The sequence below is a fragment of the Onychostoma macrolepis genome, chromosome 03 (assembly GCF_012432095.1).
Source record: "Onychostoma macrolepis isolate SWU-2019 chromosome 03, ASM1243209v1, whole genome shotgun sequence".
Classification (NCBI taxonomy): Eukaryota; Metazoa; Chordata; class Actinopteri; order Cypriniformes; family Cyprinidae; genus Onychostoma; species Onychostoma macrolepis.
In genome coordinates, this window is record NC_081157.1 from 16387000 (window position 1) to 16404085 (window position 17086).

The following is a 17086-nucleotide window of genomic DNA, read 5'->3' on the forward strand; positions in this document are numbered from 1 at the left end:
GTTTAAATTCTGTTTGTCTGTTAGAATGTTAGTCTAATGTTTTATTAACTTTTATGTATTGACAAAAGATACATAGACCAAGAAACTTGATAGGTAACTGAGGCTGCCACTCAATCAGTCAGTTAATAAAATGTATTTATAGGGGACATATAAACACAGCCAAGGTTGAAGTGCTGTGCAATGAATAAAAGAATAACAATGAATTAAAAGGGATCAAGAAAATTAAAAAAAAAAACAGGGACGAAGGGCCCTTGCACTGTATTCCAATCTATAGACTGGCCAAACTGTACAATGGGCTGAAAAGGGGCATGGCATCAGTGTTTTTGAAGCATTGTGGTGGAAAAGTGGAAACTGTGATTATATGTGTTATAGATGACTGACTCTTTGTTAATTAAGAATAAGATTGTGTAGATGTTTAAATTTTGATCTTTTAATGATTTATCATGCAGCTCTTGTATGCCAAAAATATTACAGTGGAGCAAAAAAGTATTTAGTCAGCCACCAATTGTGCAAGTTCTCCCACTTAAAAAGATGAGAGAGGCCTGTAATTTTCATCATAGGTATACCTCACCTATGAGAGACAAAATGAGAGACAAAATGAGAAAAAAAATGCAGAAAATCACATTGTAGGATTTTTAAAGAATTACCGTATTGACCCGAATATAAGACAGTTTTTTTTCTTGGAAATACATATGAAAAAACGCGGTCGTCTTATATTCGGGGTCTAGACTTTGACATGTCAGTAATACACCCACAACAATAGTTGGCGCCAAAAACGCATAAAACGAGTGTGCCATGAAATATGTAATGTATGTGTGTTGTAAAGATCGCAAGTGAAAACAAAAGAAAAAGAAAAGCTTACAGCGGCACGAGTCCTGACTGTCATGTTAGCCTGATGGGAACAAACTTCCTCTGTAAGTGATTTTAAAACATAAGACAGTACCCAGATTTGAAGACTACAATAAGATTTCACTTCTACTGTTAATACAAATTTTGGTAGGCTACTACCAATGAGATGGATAGCCTAAATGTTATATATCCTAATTCAGATGGGCTACCTGTTATTTCAATGGTATATCAAAAAGTGTATATTTTTCAATGTCATTGTTGGTACATTTTACCAATATTTACCATACTTTCAAAACAAAAATTAAAATAGGAAAAATATGCAATTTGAAAATAATTTAAGAAAAAATTTTTACAGAGAGAGGAAAACAAGATTTGGTTTTCAAAAAGCCTTTTTCCAAAAGGTACATCTGGAAAAAGGGGGGTCGTCTTATAATCAGGGTCGTCTTATATTCGGGACAATACGGTAATTGGTAAATTCCTCGGTAAAATAAGTATTTGGTCACCTACAAACAAGCAAGATTTCTGGCTCTCACAGACCTGTAACTTCTTCTTTAACCCTTTAACGCGTACGATCACACCGGTGTGATCAGTCTTGGCTGGTCTCTGAAGCGTACGATCACACCGGTGTGATTAGAACGTTCAGTGCGTCATGTCATCAACTGCTGAATTCAAATCTGCTTTCTGGCGCGGAGCCAGATCAGACGCGCGAGCGCTTGTCATATTATCACTTGCTCAGTGTTTTCAACCATATAATGCTTATTTTAGATTTCAGACATTTAAATACACATAAGTACTAGCAAAACCATACATTTATAGTTTGTAAAATGTGCACTGATGTCTATGGAAGCAGCAATAATGATCCTTACAAATATAATCTGACGACATGTTTTATTGATATCATATACAGATTGTGTAGATAACTTTAAAGTTGACTCTGCTCTTCTCCCAGTTTACTGGAGACTTACTTTAACGTGTTTCGGGAGGAGAGGATGAATTTACGTGTTGTAAATCCCACAGCTCGGATTCAGCGCGAACAAACATGGCGGCGCCCATCACCCGGTATAGATCAACTAACACGGTCATTATAAAAGTGTTTAAACAACCAAATACATTTACTTGCACATATTTCAGAATCGGAATATCAGATATTTCATAATATAGCGAGTATGTTTGTGAATATTAATATTAAAAAAAGGAAAAACGAAATAAAAGCAATCCATGTGTCATACAGTGCTATTAGGGCTGCGGTGTGTCACATGACAAGCATGACGCGTCGCCATGGAAACAATAAGGCTATAAATTCTAAAATAACAGTCGCCTAAAAAAACTCACGCCGGGGGCTCAGCTAGAATATTTTAAACTCACGTGCGAAAGGGTTAAGAGGCTCCTCTGTCCTCCACTCGTTTCCTGTATTAATGGCATCTGTTTGAACTCGTTATCAGTATAAAAGACACCTGTCCACAACCTCAAACAGTCCAACTCCAAACTCAACCATGGCCAAGACCAAAGAGCTGTCAAAGGACACCAGAAACAAAATTGTAGACCTGCACCAGGCTGGGAAGACTGAATCTGCAATAGGTAAGCAGCTTGGTGTGAAGAAATCAACTGTGGGAGCAATTATTAGAAAATGGAAGACATACAAGACTACTGATAATCTCCCTCAATCTGGGGCTCCTCGAAACATCATGCTTTGGGGCTGTTTTTCTGCAAAGGGACCAGGATGACTGATCCGTGTAAACGAAAGAATGAATGGGGCCATGTATCGTGAGATTTTGAGTGAAAACCTCCTTCCATCAGCAAGGGCATTGAAGATGAAACGTGGCTGGGTCTTTCAGCATGACAATGATCCCAAACACACCGCCCGGGCAACGAAGGAGTGGCTTCGTAAGAAGCATTTCAAGGTCCTGGAGTGGCCTAGCCAGTCTCCAGATCTCAACCCCATCGAAAATCTTTGAAGGGAGTTGAAAGTCCGTGTTGCCCAGCGACAGCTTCAAAACATTACTGCTCTAGAGGAGATCTGCATGGAGGAATGGGCCAAAACACCAGCAACAGTGTGTGAAAACCTTGTGAAGACTTACAGAAAACGTTTGACCTCTGTCATTGTTATATACCCTTTGTTGGCAAAGTATTGAGATGAAATTTTGTTATTGACCAAATACTTATTTTCCACCATAATTGCAAATAAATTCTTTAAAAATCCTACAATGTGATTTTCTGGATTTTTTTTTTCTCATTTTGTCTCTCATAGTTGAGGTATACCTATGATGAAAATTACAGGCCTCTCTCATCTTTTTAAGTGGGAGAACTTGCACAATTGGTGGCTGACTAAATACTTTTTTGCCCCACTGTACCTGTTTTTGTTGTCTGTGTAAATGTAAATGGATCAAAGTCTGTAAAAGCAACACTTACTGCTTTTAGTTGGTGGTGCTGCATCCATGGCGCAAAATAGCTACATCAGTGTGATCAGTCCAATGTAAAGTTTAAGGTAAATCACACAATGTGTGCAGAAGATATGAGACACTTCCTTTTTACCAGTTCAACATGGCTGACTTCCTTTTGAGTGGAGCTAATGTCTGTGAAGTGAACGTTTCCAGCTTGATGAGATCTATCAAGCTTGGTGACCGTAGCTGAAAGTGCTACAGAGTTCCCTAAAATTGGCCAATTTCTAGGTGGCGCTGTAGAGCCCCCTCTATATGCCCAAATGCACACATCCGATTCATATCTGATTTATTTTTACATATGAATGAGGCCTGAAACCGATTGGAGAATATTGGAATCCATGTGATTTTTTTCCTGCTTACACGGTCATGGGCCATATCCGATCTGTGCCACATGGGAGGAAAAAATCGGAATTGAGTCACTTGAACCATGCAGTGTAAATGCGGCCATAGAGAGCAAACGTAAACGTAAACAGTTGAGAAAAAAATCGGATGTGTATTATAGTGGATGTATTGTCTCTTAAAGTGATCACGCCTAATTTATTAGCTGCTGTTGGTATCCTTAATGTTAATCCAAGAAATTAAATCAGAGAAAATCACTCAGCTCTTTACTGAACTACTTTGTAGTTTAACAAGAATTAATCTATATTTAGTTAGTATTTCTGTAAATGGACACCTACAAACTTGAAAAAAATGTAAACATTGTGTAAATAGCACAAATGAATATATAGAACAAACATATATTAAATTATTTCAAACAGGGTACAACCTGCAGCTGGCTAACCCCAGCTATGGCCCGGGGAGCAGTGACAGATCAGTCAACTGTCCCAAGCATCTTTCATACAGTCAACAGTATTTTGACTTTCTCATGCCAACATAACTAGTTAATAACTTACATTTAAAATTTATAGAACAAAATTGAGTTCAAAACAAAGAATAAAATCAAGTTTGGTGTAAAATTAATTAAATATAATGTAGAATTTCAGTAAAATTACATTTAGACATTTACATTTAGTCATTTTGCAGACGCTTTTATCCAAAGCGACTTACAATTGGGGAATACATAAAGCGATTCATCTTGAAGAGGCAATCCAACAAACGAAGTGCTTGTAACACCAAGTCTCAGGCATTGTTTAAATAAGTACAAGCTAGCAAGGGAAGGAATAAATAAGGAGAAAGAGTTTTTTTTTTTTATGTGTAGGGTGAAGTCAAGTAGTGTCGAAATGAGATGAGTTTTCAGCTGTTGCTTGAAGATTGACAGGGATCCAGCACTCCAAATATGGGTGGGAAGATCATTCCACCAGCCAGGAATGGTGACCGAGAATGTTCTGGAGAGTGATTTTGAGCCTCTTTGTGATGGTACCACGAGGCGTCGCTCACTAGCAGATCTCAGACTTCTGGAGGGGATGTAGATTCTTAATAGTGAGTGCATGTAGGCGGGTGCTGAGCCTGTGGTTGTTCTATAAGCAAGCATCAGTGTCTTGAACTTGATGCGAGCTGCGATTGGTAGCCAATGCAATGAGATAAAGAGAGGTGTGACATGGGCTCTTTTGGGTTCCTTGAAGACCAGTCGTGCCACCGCATTCTGAATCATTTGTAGAGGTTTGACTGTGTTTGATGGAAGTCCAGCCAGAAGAGCATTGCAGTAGTCCAGCCTAGAAATGACAAGGGCCTGGACAAGAAGTTGTGCAGCATGCTCTGTCAGAAAGGGCCTGATCTTTCTGATGTTGTGTAGTGCAAACCTGCAAGATTGAGCAGTCTTTGCAATGTGGTCTTTGAAGGTCAGCTGGTCATCAAAGATTACACCAAGATTTCTGACCGAAGTTGATGGGGTAATTGTTGATGAACCTAACTGGATCGTGATGTCATGCTGTAGAGTCGGAGTGGCGGGAAAGACAAGAAGCTCAGTCTTTGCCAGGTTGAGCTGAAGGTGATGTTCTTTCATCCATGCCGAGATGTCCGCCAGGCAACCTGAGATCCTTGCAGCTACCGTTGGATCATCTGGTTGAAAGGAGAGATAGAGATGTGTGTCATCAGCATAGCAGTGGTAGGAGAATCCATGTGCCTGTATGATGGGACCCAGTGATGTAATGTATGTGGAGAAGAGGAGGGGTCAAGGAACCGATCCCTGAGGAACCCCAGTGACCAGTGTATGTGCTTTGGATACCTCCCCTCCCCAGGCCACCCTGAAAGACCTACCAGTGAGATAGGATTCAAACCAGCGAAGTGGAATTCCAGCGATGCCCAGTGATGAGAGGGTGGAGAGGAGTATCTGATGATTGACAGTGTCAAACGTGGCAGATAGATCCAGCAGAATGAGGACTGATGATTTGGAATGGGCTTTTGCAATTCGTAGGGCTTCAGTGACCGAGAGAAGCGCAGTCTCAGTTGGAGAGATTGCTTGCAGAAGGTGTGAGGGGATTGGGTCAAGAGGACATGCTGTAGGATGGTTGGAGAGGAGAAGTTTGGATACTTCAGCCTCCGTCAGGGGACAGAAGGAGAAGATGGGAGTTTTAGCAGTGGATGTGGTTGGTTGGGGGTCCTGTGTGCGTGGAGGTGAGAACTGATTACTGATCGATCTAGTTTTGTCTGTAAAAAAAGTTGCAAAGTCATTAGCTGTAATAGAAGTGGTGGGAGGTGGTGGAGGGGGACAGAGGAGAGAATTAAATGTTCTAAAGAGATTACGCATGTCTGGAGCGCTGTTGATCTTGTTGTGGAAATGTGAGGATTTGGCAGTGTGGACATCAGCAGAGAAAGATGAGAGCAGAGACTGATACCTACTCAGGTCTGACGGGTTGTTTGATTTGCGCCATTTTCTCTCTGCCGCTCTGAGTTTAGTCCGATGTTCACGAAGAACATCAGATAACCAGGGGTTAGAAGGGGCAGCCCGTGCTGACCTAGAGGAGAGAGGACAAATGTCATCTAGACAAGAAGTTAAGGTAGAGCATAAAGTTTCAGTAGCTGCGTTTACATCCAGAGATGAGAAATGGGTAGGTGAGGGAAGAGAGGAGGATACTACAGAGGAAAGATGGGAAGGAGAAAGGGAGCGTAGGTTTCATCTAAAAGTAACCGGTAGGGGGGTTGGTGGCACACGGGTAGTAAAATGTAGTGTAAATGTAATGAAGAAATGGTCCGAGATATGTAGCGGTTGTACCAGAATGTTATCTGCAGTACAATTGCGTGTGTAAATTAAATCAAGTTGGTTGCCTGATTTGTGCGTGCTAGTAGTGGTAAGGCGATTGAGATCAAATGAAGCTAGGAGTGAGTGGAAGTCTGTAGCATAAGGCTTGTCTAGGTGAATGTTGAAATCACCAAAGACTAAGAGTGGAGTGCCATCTTCCATGAAAGAGGACAACAACCCGTCCAGCTCCTCTAGGAAGGTTGCTAGAATTTGTCCAGGGGGACGGTAGATTACCACAATCTGGAGTTTTATCGGAGCTGATACAGTAATGGCATGACATTCAAATGAGTTGTAATTGCATAGGGTAGAGCGGGTTGAGTATTTCCAATTGTTTGAAACGAGCAGGCCAGTACCCCCACCCCAGCCAACTTGACATGAAGTGTGAGAGAAAGATAAATTAGTAGAGAGAGCAGCTGGGGTTGCTGAGTCTTCTGGACGAATCCAGGTCTCAGTCAAGCCCAAGATGCTGAGAGTGGATTTTAAAGAAAAGGCAGAAATGAAGTCAGCTTTGTTGACGGCTGACTGACAATTCCAGAGACCCACAGAGAAAGCCAGAGGTGTAGTGGAAGATGTAGAGATAGGGCGTAGGTTAGCAGGATTACGTTGCCGTCTGCGAGTGATGTTAGAGCGTGGCTGGGAGAGAACCGGAATGTTTTGGAGACACATGATAGAGGTAGAAGGAAAGAGGATAGGAAAGCAGAGTGTGTGAGGAAGGAAAAAAAGATACTTAAGTGTGTAGCTCAAACAAATACACAGTCTAGAGTGAAAAAAAGCTGGGGCCGCTTTTAATTAACACAACCACCAGCCAATCGCAGGGCAATGGCTCAAATTGAAACTAACACTTCGCACTTAAGTGCAGGAAAGGAGTTTAAGCTAAAGGGGCAGTTATTATAATGACCAGTAAGTGCAATCAAAAATATAAACCACAACGAAAAAGCAGAATAGAAATAGGTAGGAAACGAAGTATTCTTTCCTAGCAGCAAGTAATTAATTTAAACAACAGAACTAAGAACAAGTATTAAAACACTTACGCGCTGCCGTCCGTCTCTTCTGGTGACTAACCGACTTCTCCCGGGGTCTAACAGTGCCCGAACAGTTTAAATAGTTTTTACAGTTGCTGTGGCCGCTTTTAATTAGCACAACCACCAGCCAATCGCATTTTTCTGTAAATGTTCAGACACAAGAAGTATGAGTCATTGAACATTAGTGTTGCTTTCGTCAACGAAAATTATAACTAAATATCGTTGTCAACGAACCTTTATCACGTGATGAAAACGAGACGAGACGCAGCGTAAATGCTGGTCATGTGATGATGACTTTAGTTAAATGTATAATGCAATATTGTTGACGAATAAAAACGAGACTAAATGTGGTTTACAAAATAAAAACTATGCTAAAATGTCTCTTCATTTTCGTTGACCAAAACGAGACGAAACGAAATGTTAATGACAAACAAAGTTAAGTCTGATGCCCGTTTCACACCGCAAGCGTGAGCGAAGCATGCGCAACTGAACCGCGGCTTGTACTGCAATACAGACAAGCGTCATTTCTGTCATATGATATTTTCCAGCGTTTTCCTCCGAACACTGTGCCATGTGCTTTGATGTATGATATGGCCAGCATACTCTGTGATGCGACCCTTCCCCTCTGTACCATACACATATGTAAATAATATTATGTAGTTTACACGATAAACAAGTTTTCAAGAAAAATTCCCGATCCTGTCATGAAAAATGTGCCTATGTCTGAACCTTCTCACATTTTGTATGAGGAATAGATGTGAGATGTTGAATGTGAATTGATGTGAGACATGCTGTGAGATCCAAGACAAATTTTGGAAAGAATTCCAACAATAAAGTGTAATTGGATTGAATAATTGAATTGAAAAAGTAATATTAAAGCTAACAAATGACTCTAGTTTTATTAATTTAACATACCTTTGAAGTTTGGGCAAAAACTCGTGGAAGTGATGTGTTTTCGTGCATTTTATTTTTTCATATGGTGATTGTGAAACACGAAACGCATCACTTACATGATTTTATGGTGAAATTTGTTATTTTTAATGTTAATCGGGTCAATTTTGATCAAGAACAATGCACTGTGACTTTAATTCATTACATAGAAGTGGAAAAGAAAATGGAATGTGTTGTGGAAAAAGATGGGGAGAAATGCAGCCACAAAATGAATCAAGAATGGATGTATTCTTGAGTCTATAAGGTAACAATAATATAATAAGATAACCTTGTTTGAAATGGGTTTGGCTAAAAGAAAATTTTGGTGTCGTCTATACTACTAGGTATTTATACTATATTGACTGGGTTAAATAGAATTGCATTACTAAAAAGAGACTAAAATACAATTTTCATTGACTAAAACTAGACTAAATGTCATCAGTTTTCGTCGACTAAAATAGTCATGGATAATTCTGACTAAAATAAGACTAAAATGCTCAGACTTTTAGTTGACTGAATTAAAACAGGCTGCCAAAAACAACACTCTTGAACATACAAAAATAACTTTGAACAGCAAAAAATTGCTTTTTTGAACCTAAATGTAGTTAGCAAGTATTCCACGGGCCTCTCTCTATCACCGGGCGAGTGAAACGTATAACTCTTCATATATTTGTGGTCATATCACCAATTTTGTTTAAGGTTGTCTAGAAACAAGGGGTGGCTCAACTTCCCCGCAGGCTCAAATCACCCCACATTCCCAGATACAGCCTATATATAGATTATTAAGTCCAGACACGGTGTGATTTTTGTGTACTTGTGCTTTCAGTTGTTCCTATATTGTTTCAAAAGTTTTAGTGAATCATGATTTGTTTGTGAAAACGTTCGTACGCTGGTTTCATGCAGAAATTTAGTGAATTAGGCTTAGTGAATGCGACCCAGTGATCCTAAGCACACAGCTGAGACAATGCAAGAATGGCTTATGAATGTGTACTCTGTGTGTACTCTTATGTGTCATGCAGCACAGTGATTTCATTAAAATCAAAGACCACCAGAAGAAGAGGTTTGTTGGTTATTAAATTGCATATCTTTAAAAATAGAGCATACTAACATGAACCTTCTGTTGTTGTAGATTATCTCAGTGTTTGGTGACAGAAGAAGGTTGTGCTGCTCTGGCATCAGCTCTGAGTTCAAACCCCTCACACCTGAGAGAGATGGATCTGAGCTACAATCACCCAGGAGATTCAGGAGTGAAGCTGCTCTCTGGAACACTCAAACATCTGGACAAACTCAAGTAAGTTTAACAATAATAATTATAATATATAATATATGCAGCAAAGATTCATGTTTATTGTACAAAACACGTTTTTAGGTCTCATCCAGACACTGCTTTACTGAGAGTCTATGAGAGCATTATATCGCTAGTTCATTGGGCTTTAAATCACTGTACTTTTGTCCCAGACGGAAGCTCAGCTTCTCTTTTATGATTTTATGAGCTCTCAAATATACAAGAATTTACTACAAATGGCCAACAGTGATAATTATGACTGACGGTGCTCGAATTCTGAAACCACAAGCAGTATTTGCAGAAAGATCTATGTTTTTTTTTGTTTTTTTTTGGACAGTCATAATCATTAAGTAATTTCACAGTTTAGTGGTAATTTGAGAAGCTTTTAACTCTTTCCCCGCCATTGACGAGATATCTCGTCAATTAAGAGACAACGCTTCCCCGCCATTGACGAGTTTTTACGGCAATCCGTGTTCTAGGTGTATTATGGTAAGGAAATCCCTAGCGCATGTCCTGAATGAGTTACGGGACTTCCGGGTCTTTAGGGTGAGAATAGAAGACGATCGGCATAAATAGAAGGATCAGAGAAAATGTAGATCATATATAGATCATATAGCCTATGTAGATCATGTTTTGACCATTTTGAATCTGATCGGGACGAAGTAGTCAGTGATTTACAGACATTTACAGACACAGAAACATCTGTAGTTGTAACCGATTCGTCGATCTGAATAGGGGTGTGTGTGTGTGTGTGTGTGTGTGTGTGGGCGCGATCTATCTATAGATCGATATATATATCTATCTATCTGCATGCATGTATGTATGTATGCATGTATGTATGTATGCATGTGTGTATGTATGTATGTGTGTGTGTGTGAGTGTGTGTGTGCGTGCGTGCGTGCACAGTATATGTATGCATATGTATGTATGTATGTAGCCTGTGTGTGTGTGTGTGTGTGTGTAATCATATGTATGTATATGTTTGTGTGTGTGTGTGTGTGTGGGTGTGTGTGTCTGTTTGTTCTGTTTATTGAATGCAATTTAAATTATTCATATAATTATTTACAGCTGAAAGAATATGACATCTGAATGTATTTTGCTTGAAAATGCACTACTTTGATAAAAATGCATTTTTCTCAGTTTTTTGTCCAAAATGTTGTATTTTTGATGAAACCTATCTGCATTCAAATGGTGATAAAACATGAACACATGAAGATAGAATAAAATAGTTTAGAATAATAATAATAGTTTTTTTTTGTTTAAAAGCAGAGGCTTGGTTCTTTATTTTGATATATAATATGTTCTTATATACATAGAAGAAAATATTCTGAGGGCCGTCAAATTTAGGTGAAAATCATCAAAAATGCTGGCGGTGGCTGGCAACTTTTTAAAAAAAACGCTGGCGGGGAAAGAGTTAAGACCCTCATTAAACAAAAAAAATAAAAAATAAATAAATATATATATAAATTGTTTGTACATATTGTGCCATTGGGAAGTGACATGTATGCTTCCATCAACTAACCATGTAACTGCAGAAGCACACTGTCATGTACTGGTGTTTTTGTTTGTTTGCCATACAGATGGTCCTCAAACAGAATGTTTTTTTGTTTGTTTGTTTGTTTTGTTTTTGCGGCCAATGGTACTTCCACTGCTTCTGTGTTGAATGCATTTGCAGCTTTTGGCCACTATATGGTGCTATAGCCATAGACCTCCACAAGTAATCAGGAGAATGTATTGTTATATCATGATATATAAGATAATATGATATGTTATATCAGATAATTAAGATCCAGACCCCGAATCCTGTCAGAAAATATCTGTTTTGACTGCTAACAGAACAACTCATCAAAGTAGTCTAACGCCCAAAACCTGTTAAATAGGAGGTCTTGTCTGGTGCTCAAAAATACCCCAAACTCTATCAACAGTCTTCTGTCAGTCAAGAAGTTAACGGAGGATAAAGCCAGAGAAGAGCAGAAGCAGGACACCAAGTGATGATAAAAAGGAGCGGATTTTATTGAATAATCTTAATTAAGTTTCAATGCTCAGACTTCGTCCGATGAACAGAATTTCAACAAGTATTATTATACCAAACTGCTTCAAAACAACATCCCATAAACCTTGAATTTCCATAAACATTCTCCGTTATCTCTTACTCATACAAAACAGTTCATTAAACCCCACAATCATGAGATTGAAAAACAATGAACATGCATAAGCAAGAAAAAATAATAACAAATCTAAAATATAGAAGCACAATAAAAATAATAAGTAAATAAATAAATGATAAAACAATTAAAATTATATAAATGATAAAAATAACCAAATGATAAATTATATAAATGGCTAATGAATAATGATTACAAATGATTGTGTGACTATATGAATAAATGATTAAAATGAATGAAAAAAAACAAGAAAAATAAAAAGACAACACAAAAGTATGTTTGCTCTCTTGAATCAAAACACACACAGTTTGTATTTGAGATGTTTCTGCAGTCAGAGAGGCTTTCTGTGTTTCTGTCGGTCCAAACAGAGAAATACAGACAAATACTATTGATATTTGAAGAAAACTCTTGGTACTTGAATTTTTTTTTGGTGCTTTTTTTCAGGGAAATCAATTTAATATATTTTTGTTCAATAATATATTTTGATTATTATTTAGAATTTTGAAGAGATTTTATGATACAATGCCATATTTATAAAATTTTCATTACCTATTTTTTCCATTAAAATTAATTAAGCTCTGAGCCTCTTCATTGTTGGGTCATGATTGGTACTTGAAATGTAAGTGGGGTTTTTTTTCTCGTTCTTGTTGTTGTTGATTTCAATATATTATTGAACAAAATTACATGACATTGATTTTGCTTAAAAAAAGAAAAAGAAAAAAAAACAAAACTTACATTTCAAGCTCCAAGTGTGACCCAAAAAATATTGCAAAGAACCATAAATTCCCCTCAAAATTCAAAATAATGAGTAAAAAATATTATTGAAATAGAAATATATTACATTGATTTTTCTATGAAAAAACTAAACAAAACAACAAAAACATACATTTCATACACCAAGCATGACCCAAAAATGTAGACTCAGAACTTAATTCATTTTCATTTTAAAAAAAGCTTATAAAAACTGTATAAATATTTAAAGAAACCATAAATTCCCCTCAAAATTCTAAATGAGTAAAAAATATTATTGAACAGAAATAAATTACTTTGATTTACAAAAACAAACAAACAAACAAAAAAAACCCCGTACATTTTATGCACCAAGCGTGACCCAAAAATGTAGAGTCTCAGAACTTCATTCAGTTTAATTAAAAAAAAAAAAAAAACTTATAAAAACTGTATAAATATTGCAAAGAACCATAAATTCCCCTCAAAATTCAAAATAATAAGTAAAAAAATATTTTGGAACAGAAATATATTACATTAATTTTGCTTAAAAAAACAAGCAAAACAACAACAACAAAAACGTACAAATATACACAAATAACGTACAAATATTTGCACATGCACCAAGCATTACCCAAAAATGAAGAGGCTCAGAGCTTAATTCATTTTAAGAAAAAAAGCTAATAAAAACTGTATAAATATTGCAAAGAACCATAAATTCCATTGATTAAAATTAATAAATAAATAAATTACATTTCAAGTTCCAAGCGTGACCCAAAAATGAAGAGGCTCAGAACTTAATTCATTTTAATAAAAAAAAAAAAGCTTATAAAAACTGTATAAATATTGCAAAGTACCATAAATTCCACTCAAAATTCTAAATGATGAGCAAAAAATATTATTGAACAGAAATAAATTACATTGATTAAAAAAAACAAAAAAAAAACATACATTTCAAGTACCAAGCGTGACCCAAAAATGAAGAGGCTCAGAACTTAATTCATTTTAATAAAAAAAAAAAAGGCTTATAAAAACTGTATAAATATTGCAAAGTACCATAAATTCCGCTCAAAATTCTAAATAATGAGCAAAAAATATTATTGAACAGAAATTAATTACATTGATTAAAAAAAACAAAAAAAAACATACATTTCAAGTACCAAGCGTGACCCAAAAATGAAGAGGCTCAGAACTTAATTAATTTTAATTAAAAAAAAAGCTTATAAAAACTGTATAAATATTGCAAAGTACCATAAATTCCCCTCAAAATTCTCAAAAATAATTACAAAAATATTATTGAACAGAAATACATGACATTGATTTTGCTTAAAAAATAAGCAAAACAACAACAACAAAAACATAGAAATATACACAAATAACGTACAAATATTTGCACATGCACCAAGCATGACCCAAAAATGAAGAGGCTCAGAGCTTAATTCATTTTAATGGAAAAATAGCTCAAATCAATTGTATAAATATTGGATAGTATCATAAAATCCCCTCAAAATTCTCAAAAATAATTACAAAATGTTATTGAACAGAAATAAATTACATTGATTTAAAAAAAAAAAAAAAAAAAAATACAAAATAATTACATTTCAAGTACTAAGCGTGACCCAAAAATGAAGAGGCTCAGAACTTAATTAATTTTAATAAAAAAAAGCTTATAAAAACTGTATAAATATTGCAAAGAACCATAAATTCCCCTCAAAATTCTAAATAATGAGGAAAAATATTATTGAACAGAAATAAATTACATTGATAAAAAAAAAAAAAAAAAAAACATACATTTCAAGTACCAAGCGTGATCAAAAATGAAGAGGCTCAGAACTTAATTCATTTTAAAAAAGCTTATAAAAACTGTATAAATATTGCAAAGAACCATTAATTCCCCTCAAAATTCTCAAAAATAATTACAAAATGTTATTGAACAGAAATACATTACATTGATTTTTCAAACAAACAAACAAAAAACGTACATTTCATGCACCAAGCGTGACCCAAAAATGAAGAGGCTCACAGCTTAATTCATTTTAATTTAAAAAAAAAAAAATACAAAATAATTACAAAAATATTATTGAACATAAATAAATTACATTTCAAGTACCAAGCGTGACCCAAAAATATTGCAAAGTACCTTAAATTCCCTCAAAATTCTTAATAATGAGCAAAAATATTATTGAACAGAAATAAATTACATTGATTAAAAAAAAAAAAATGAATTACATTTCAAGTACCAAGCGTGATCAAAAATGAAGAGGCTCAGAACTTAATTCATTTTAATTTTAAAAAGCTTATTAAAAACTGTATAAATATTGCAAAGTACCTTAAATTCCCCTCAAAATTCTCAAAAATAATTACATAAATATTATTGAACAGAAATACATGACATTGATTTTGCTTAAAAAAATAAGCAAAACAACAACAACAAAAAGGTACAAATATACACAAATAACGTACAAATATTTGCACATGCACCAAGCATTACCCAAAAATGAAGAGGCTCAGAGCTTAATTCATTTTAATGGAAAAATAGCTCAAATCAATTGTATAAATATTGGATAGTATCATAAAATCCCCTCAAAAGTCTCAAAAATAATTACAAAATGTTATTGAACAGAAATACATTACATTGATTTTTCAAACAAACAAACAAAAAACGTACATTTCATGCACCAAGCGTGACCCAAAAATGAAGAGGCTCACAGCTTAATTCATTTTAATGGAAAAAGAACTCAAATTAATTGTATAAATATTGGATAGTATCATAAAATCCCCTCAAAATTCTCAAAAATAATTACAAAAATATTATTGAACAGAAATAAATTACATTGATTAAAAAAAAAAAAAAAAAAAAACATACATTTCAAGTTCCAAGCGTGATCAAAAATGAAGAGGCTCAGAACTTAATTCATTTTAATAAAAAAAAAAGCTTATAAAAACTGTATAAATATTGCAAAGTACCATAAATTCCCCTCAAAATTCTAAATAATGAGCAAAAAATATTATTGAACAGAAATACATGACATTGATTTTGCTTAAAAAAATAAGCAAAACAACAACAACAAAAACATAGAAATATACACAAATAACGTACAAATATTTGCACATGCACCAAGCATTACCCAAAAATGAAGAGGCTCAGAGCTTAATTCATTTTAATGGAAAAATAGCTCAAATCAATTGTATAAATATTGGATAGTATCATAAAATCCCCTCAAAAGTCTCAAAAATAATTACAAAATGTTATTGAACAGAAATAAATTACATTGCTAAAAATAAATAAATAAATAAATTACATTTCAAGTACCAAGCGTGATCAAAAATGAAGAGGCTCAGAACTTAATTCATTTTAATTAAAAAAAAAGCTTATAAAAACTGTATAAATATTGCAAAGTACCATAAATTCCCTCAAAATTCTTAATAATGAGCAAAAAATATTATTGAACAGAAATAAATTACATTGATAAAAAAAAAAAAATACAAAATAATTACATTTCAAGTACTAAGCGTGACCCAAAAATGAAGAGGCTCAGAACTTAATTCATTTTAATTAAAAAAAAGCTTATAAAAAACTGTATAAATATTGCAAAGTACCTTAAATTCCCCTCAAAATTCTCAAAAATAATTACAAAAATATTATTGAACAGAAATACATGACATTGATTTTGCTTAAAAAAATAAGCAAAACAACAACAACAAAAAGGTACAAATATACACAAATAACGTACAAATATTTGCACATGCACCAAGCATGACCCAAAAATGAAGAGGCTCAGAGCTTAATTCATTATAATTTTAAAACGCTTATATAAACTGTATAAATATTGCAAAGAACCATAAATTCCCCTCAAAATTCTTAATAATGAGCAAAAAATATTATTGAACAGAAATAAATTACATTGATAAATTTAAAAAAAAATACAAAATAATTACATTTCAAGTACTAAGCGTGTCCCAAAAATGAAGAGGCTCAGAACTTAATTCATTATAATTTTAAAACGCTTATATAAACTGTATAAATATTGCAAAGAACCATAAATTCCCCTCAAAATTCTAAATAATGAGGAAAAAATATTATTGAACAGAAATAAATTACATTGCTAAAAATAAATAAATAAATAAATTACATTTCAAGTACCAAGCGTGATCAAAAATGAAGATGCTCAGAACTTAATTCATTTTAATTAAAAAAAAGCTTATAAAAACTGTATAAATATTGCAAAGTACCATAAATTCCCTCAAAATTCTCAAAAATAATTACAAAATATTATTGAACATAAATAAATTACATAGATTAAAAAAAACAAAAAAACATACATTTCAAGTTCCAAGCGTGATCAAAAATGAAGAGGCTCAGAACTTAATTCATTTTAATAAAAAAAAAAAGCTTAAAATAAAATAATATAATATATATATATATATATATATATATATATATATATATATATATATATATAAACTGTATAAATATTGCAAAGTACCAT

General features: G+C 34.4%; 2 protein-coding genes across 5 annotated transcripts in view; one reads left to right on the plus strand and one right to left on the minus strand.

The window, feature by feature from the left end:
- Positions 1 to 17086, plus strand: part of LOC131536036 (NACHT, LRR and PYD domains-containing protein 3-like) — a 63530-nt gene that overhangs the window by 16048 nt on the left and 30396 nt on the right. For all 4 annotated transcript variants that reach the window (XM_058768665.1, XM_058768666.1, XM_058768667.1 and 1 more), the window contains one exon: positions 9550 to 9711. In XM_058768665.1, coding sequence (XP_058624648.1) covers positions 9550 to 9711 — 162 coding nt within the window. The remainder of the gene's footprint in view (positions 1 to 9549; positions 9712 to 17086) is intronic.
- On the minus strand, positions 2 to 9526 carry LOC131536038 (uncharacterized). The gene is made up of 2 exons (XM_058768674.1): positions 5487 to 9526; positions 2 to 5288 (listed from the first exon to the last, which is right to left on the minus strand). The coding sequence occupies exons 1-2, from the start codon at positions 5974 to 5976 to the stop codon at positions 4303 to 4305; spliced, it is 1476 nt and encodes a 491-aa protein (XP_058624657.1). The 5' UTR covers positions 5977 to 9526; the 3' UTR covers positions 2 to 4302.

What these genes read in the sequence shown, in the direction of transcription:
- LOC131536038 (XM_058768674.1), bottom strand. Translation starts at nt 5,976, where the DNA reads ATGCGTAATCTCTTTAGAACATTTAATTCTCTCCTCTGTCCCCCTCCA. An exon ending in GTTTGAATCCTATCTCACTG is followed by an intron (nt 5,289 to 5,486) that starts GTAGGTCTTTCA and finishes CCTTTCAACCAG; the next exon opens with ATGATCCAACGGTAGCTGCA.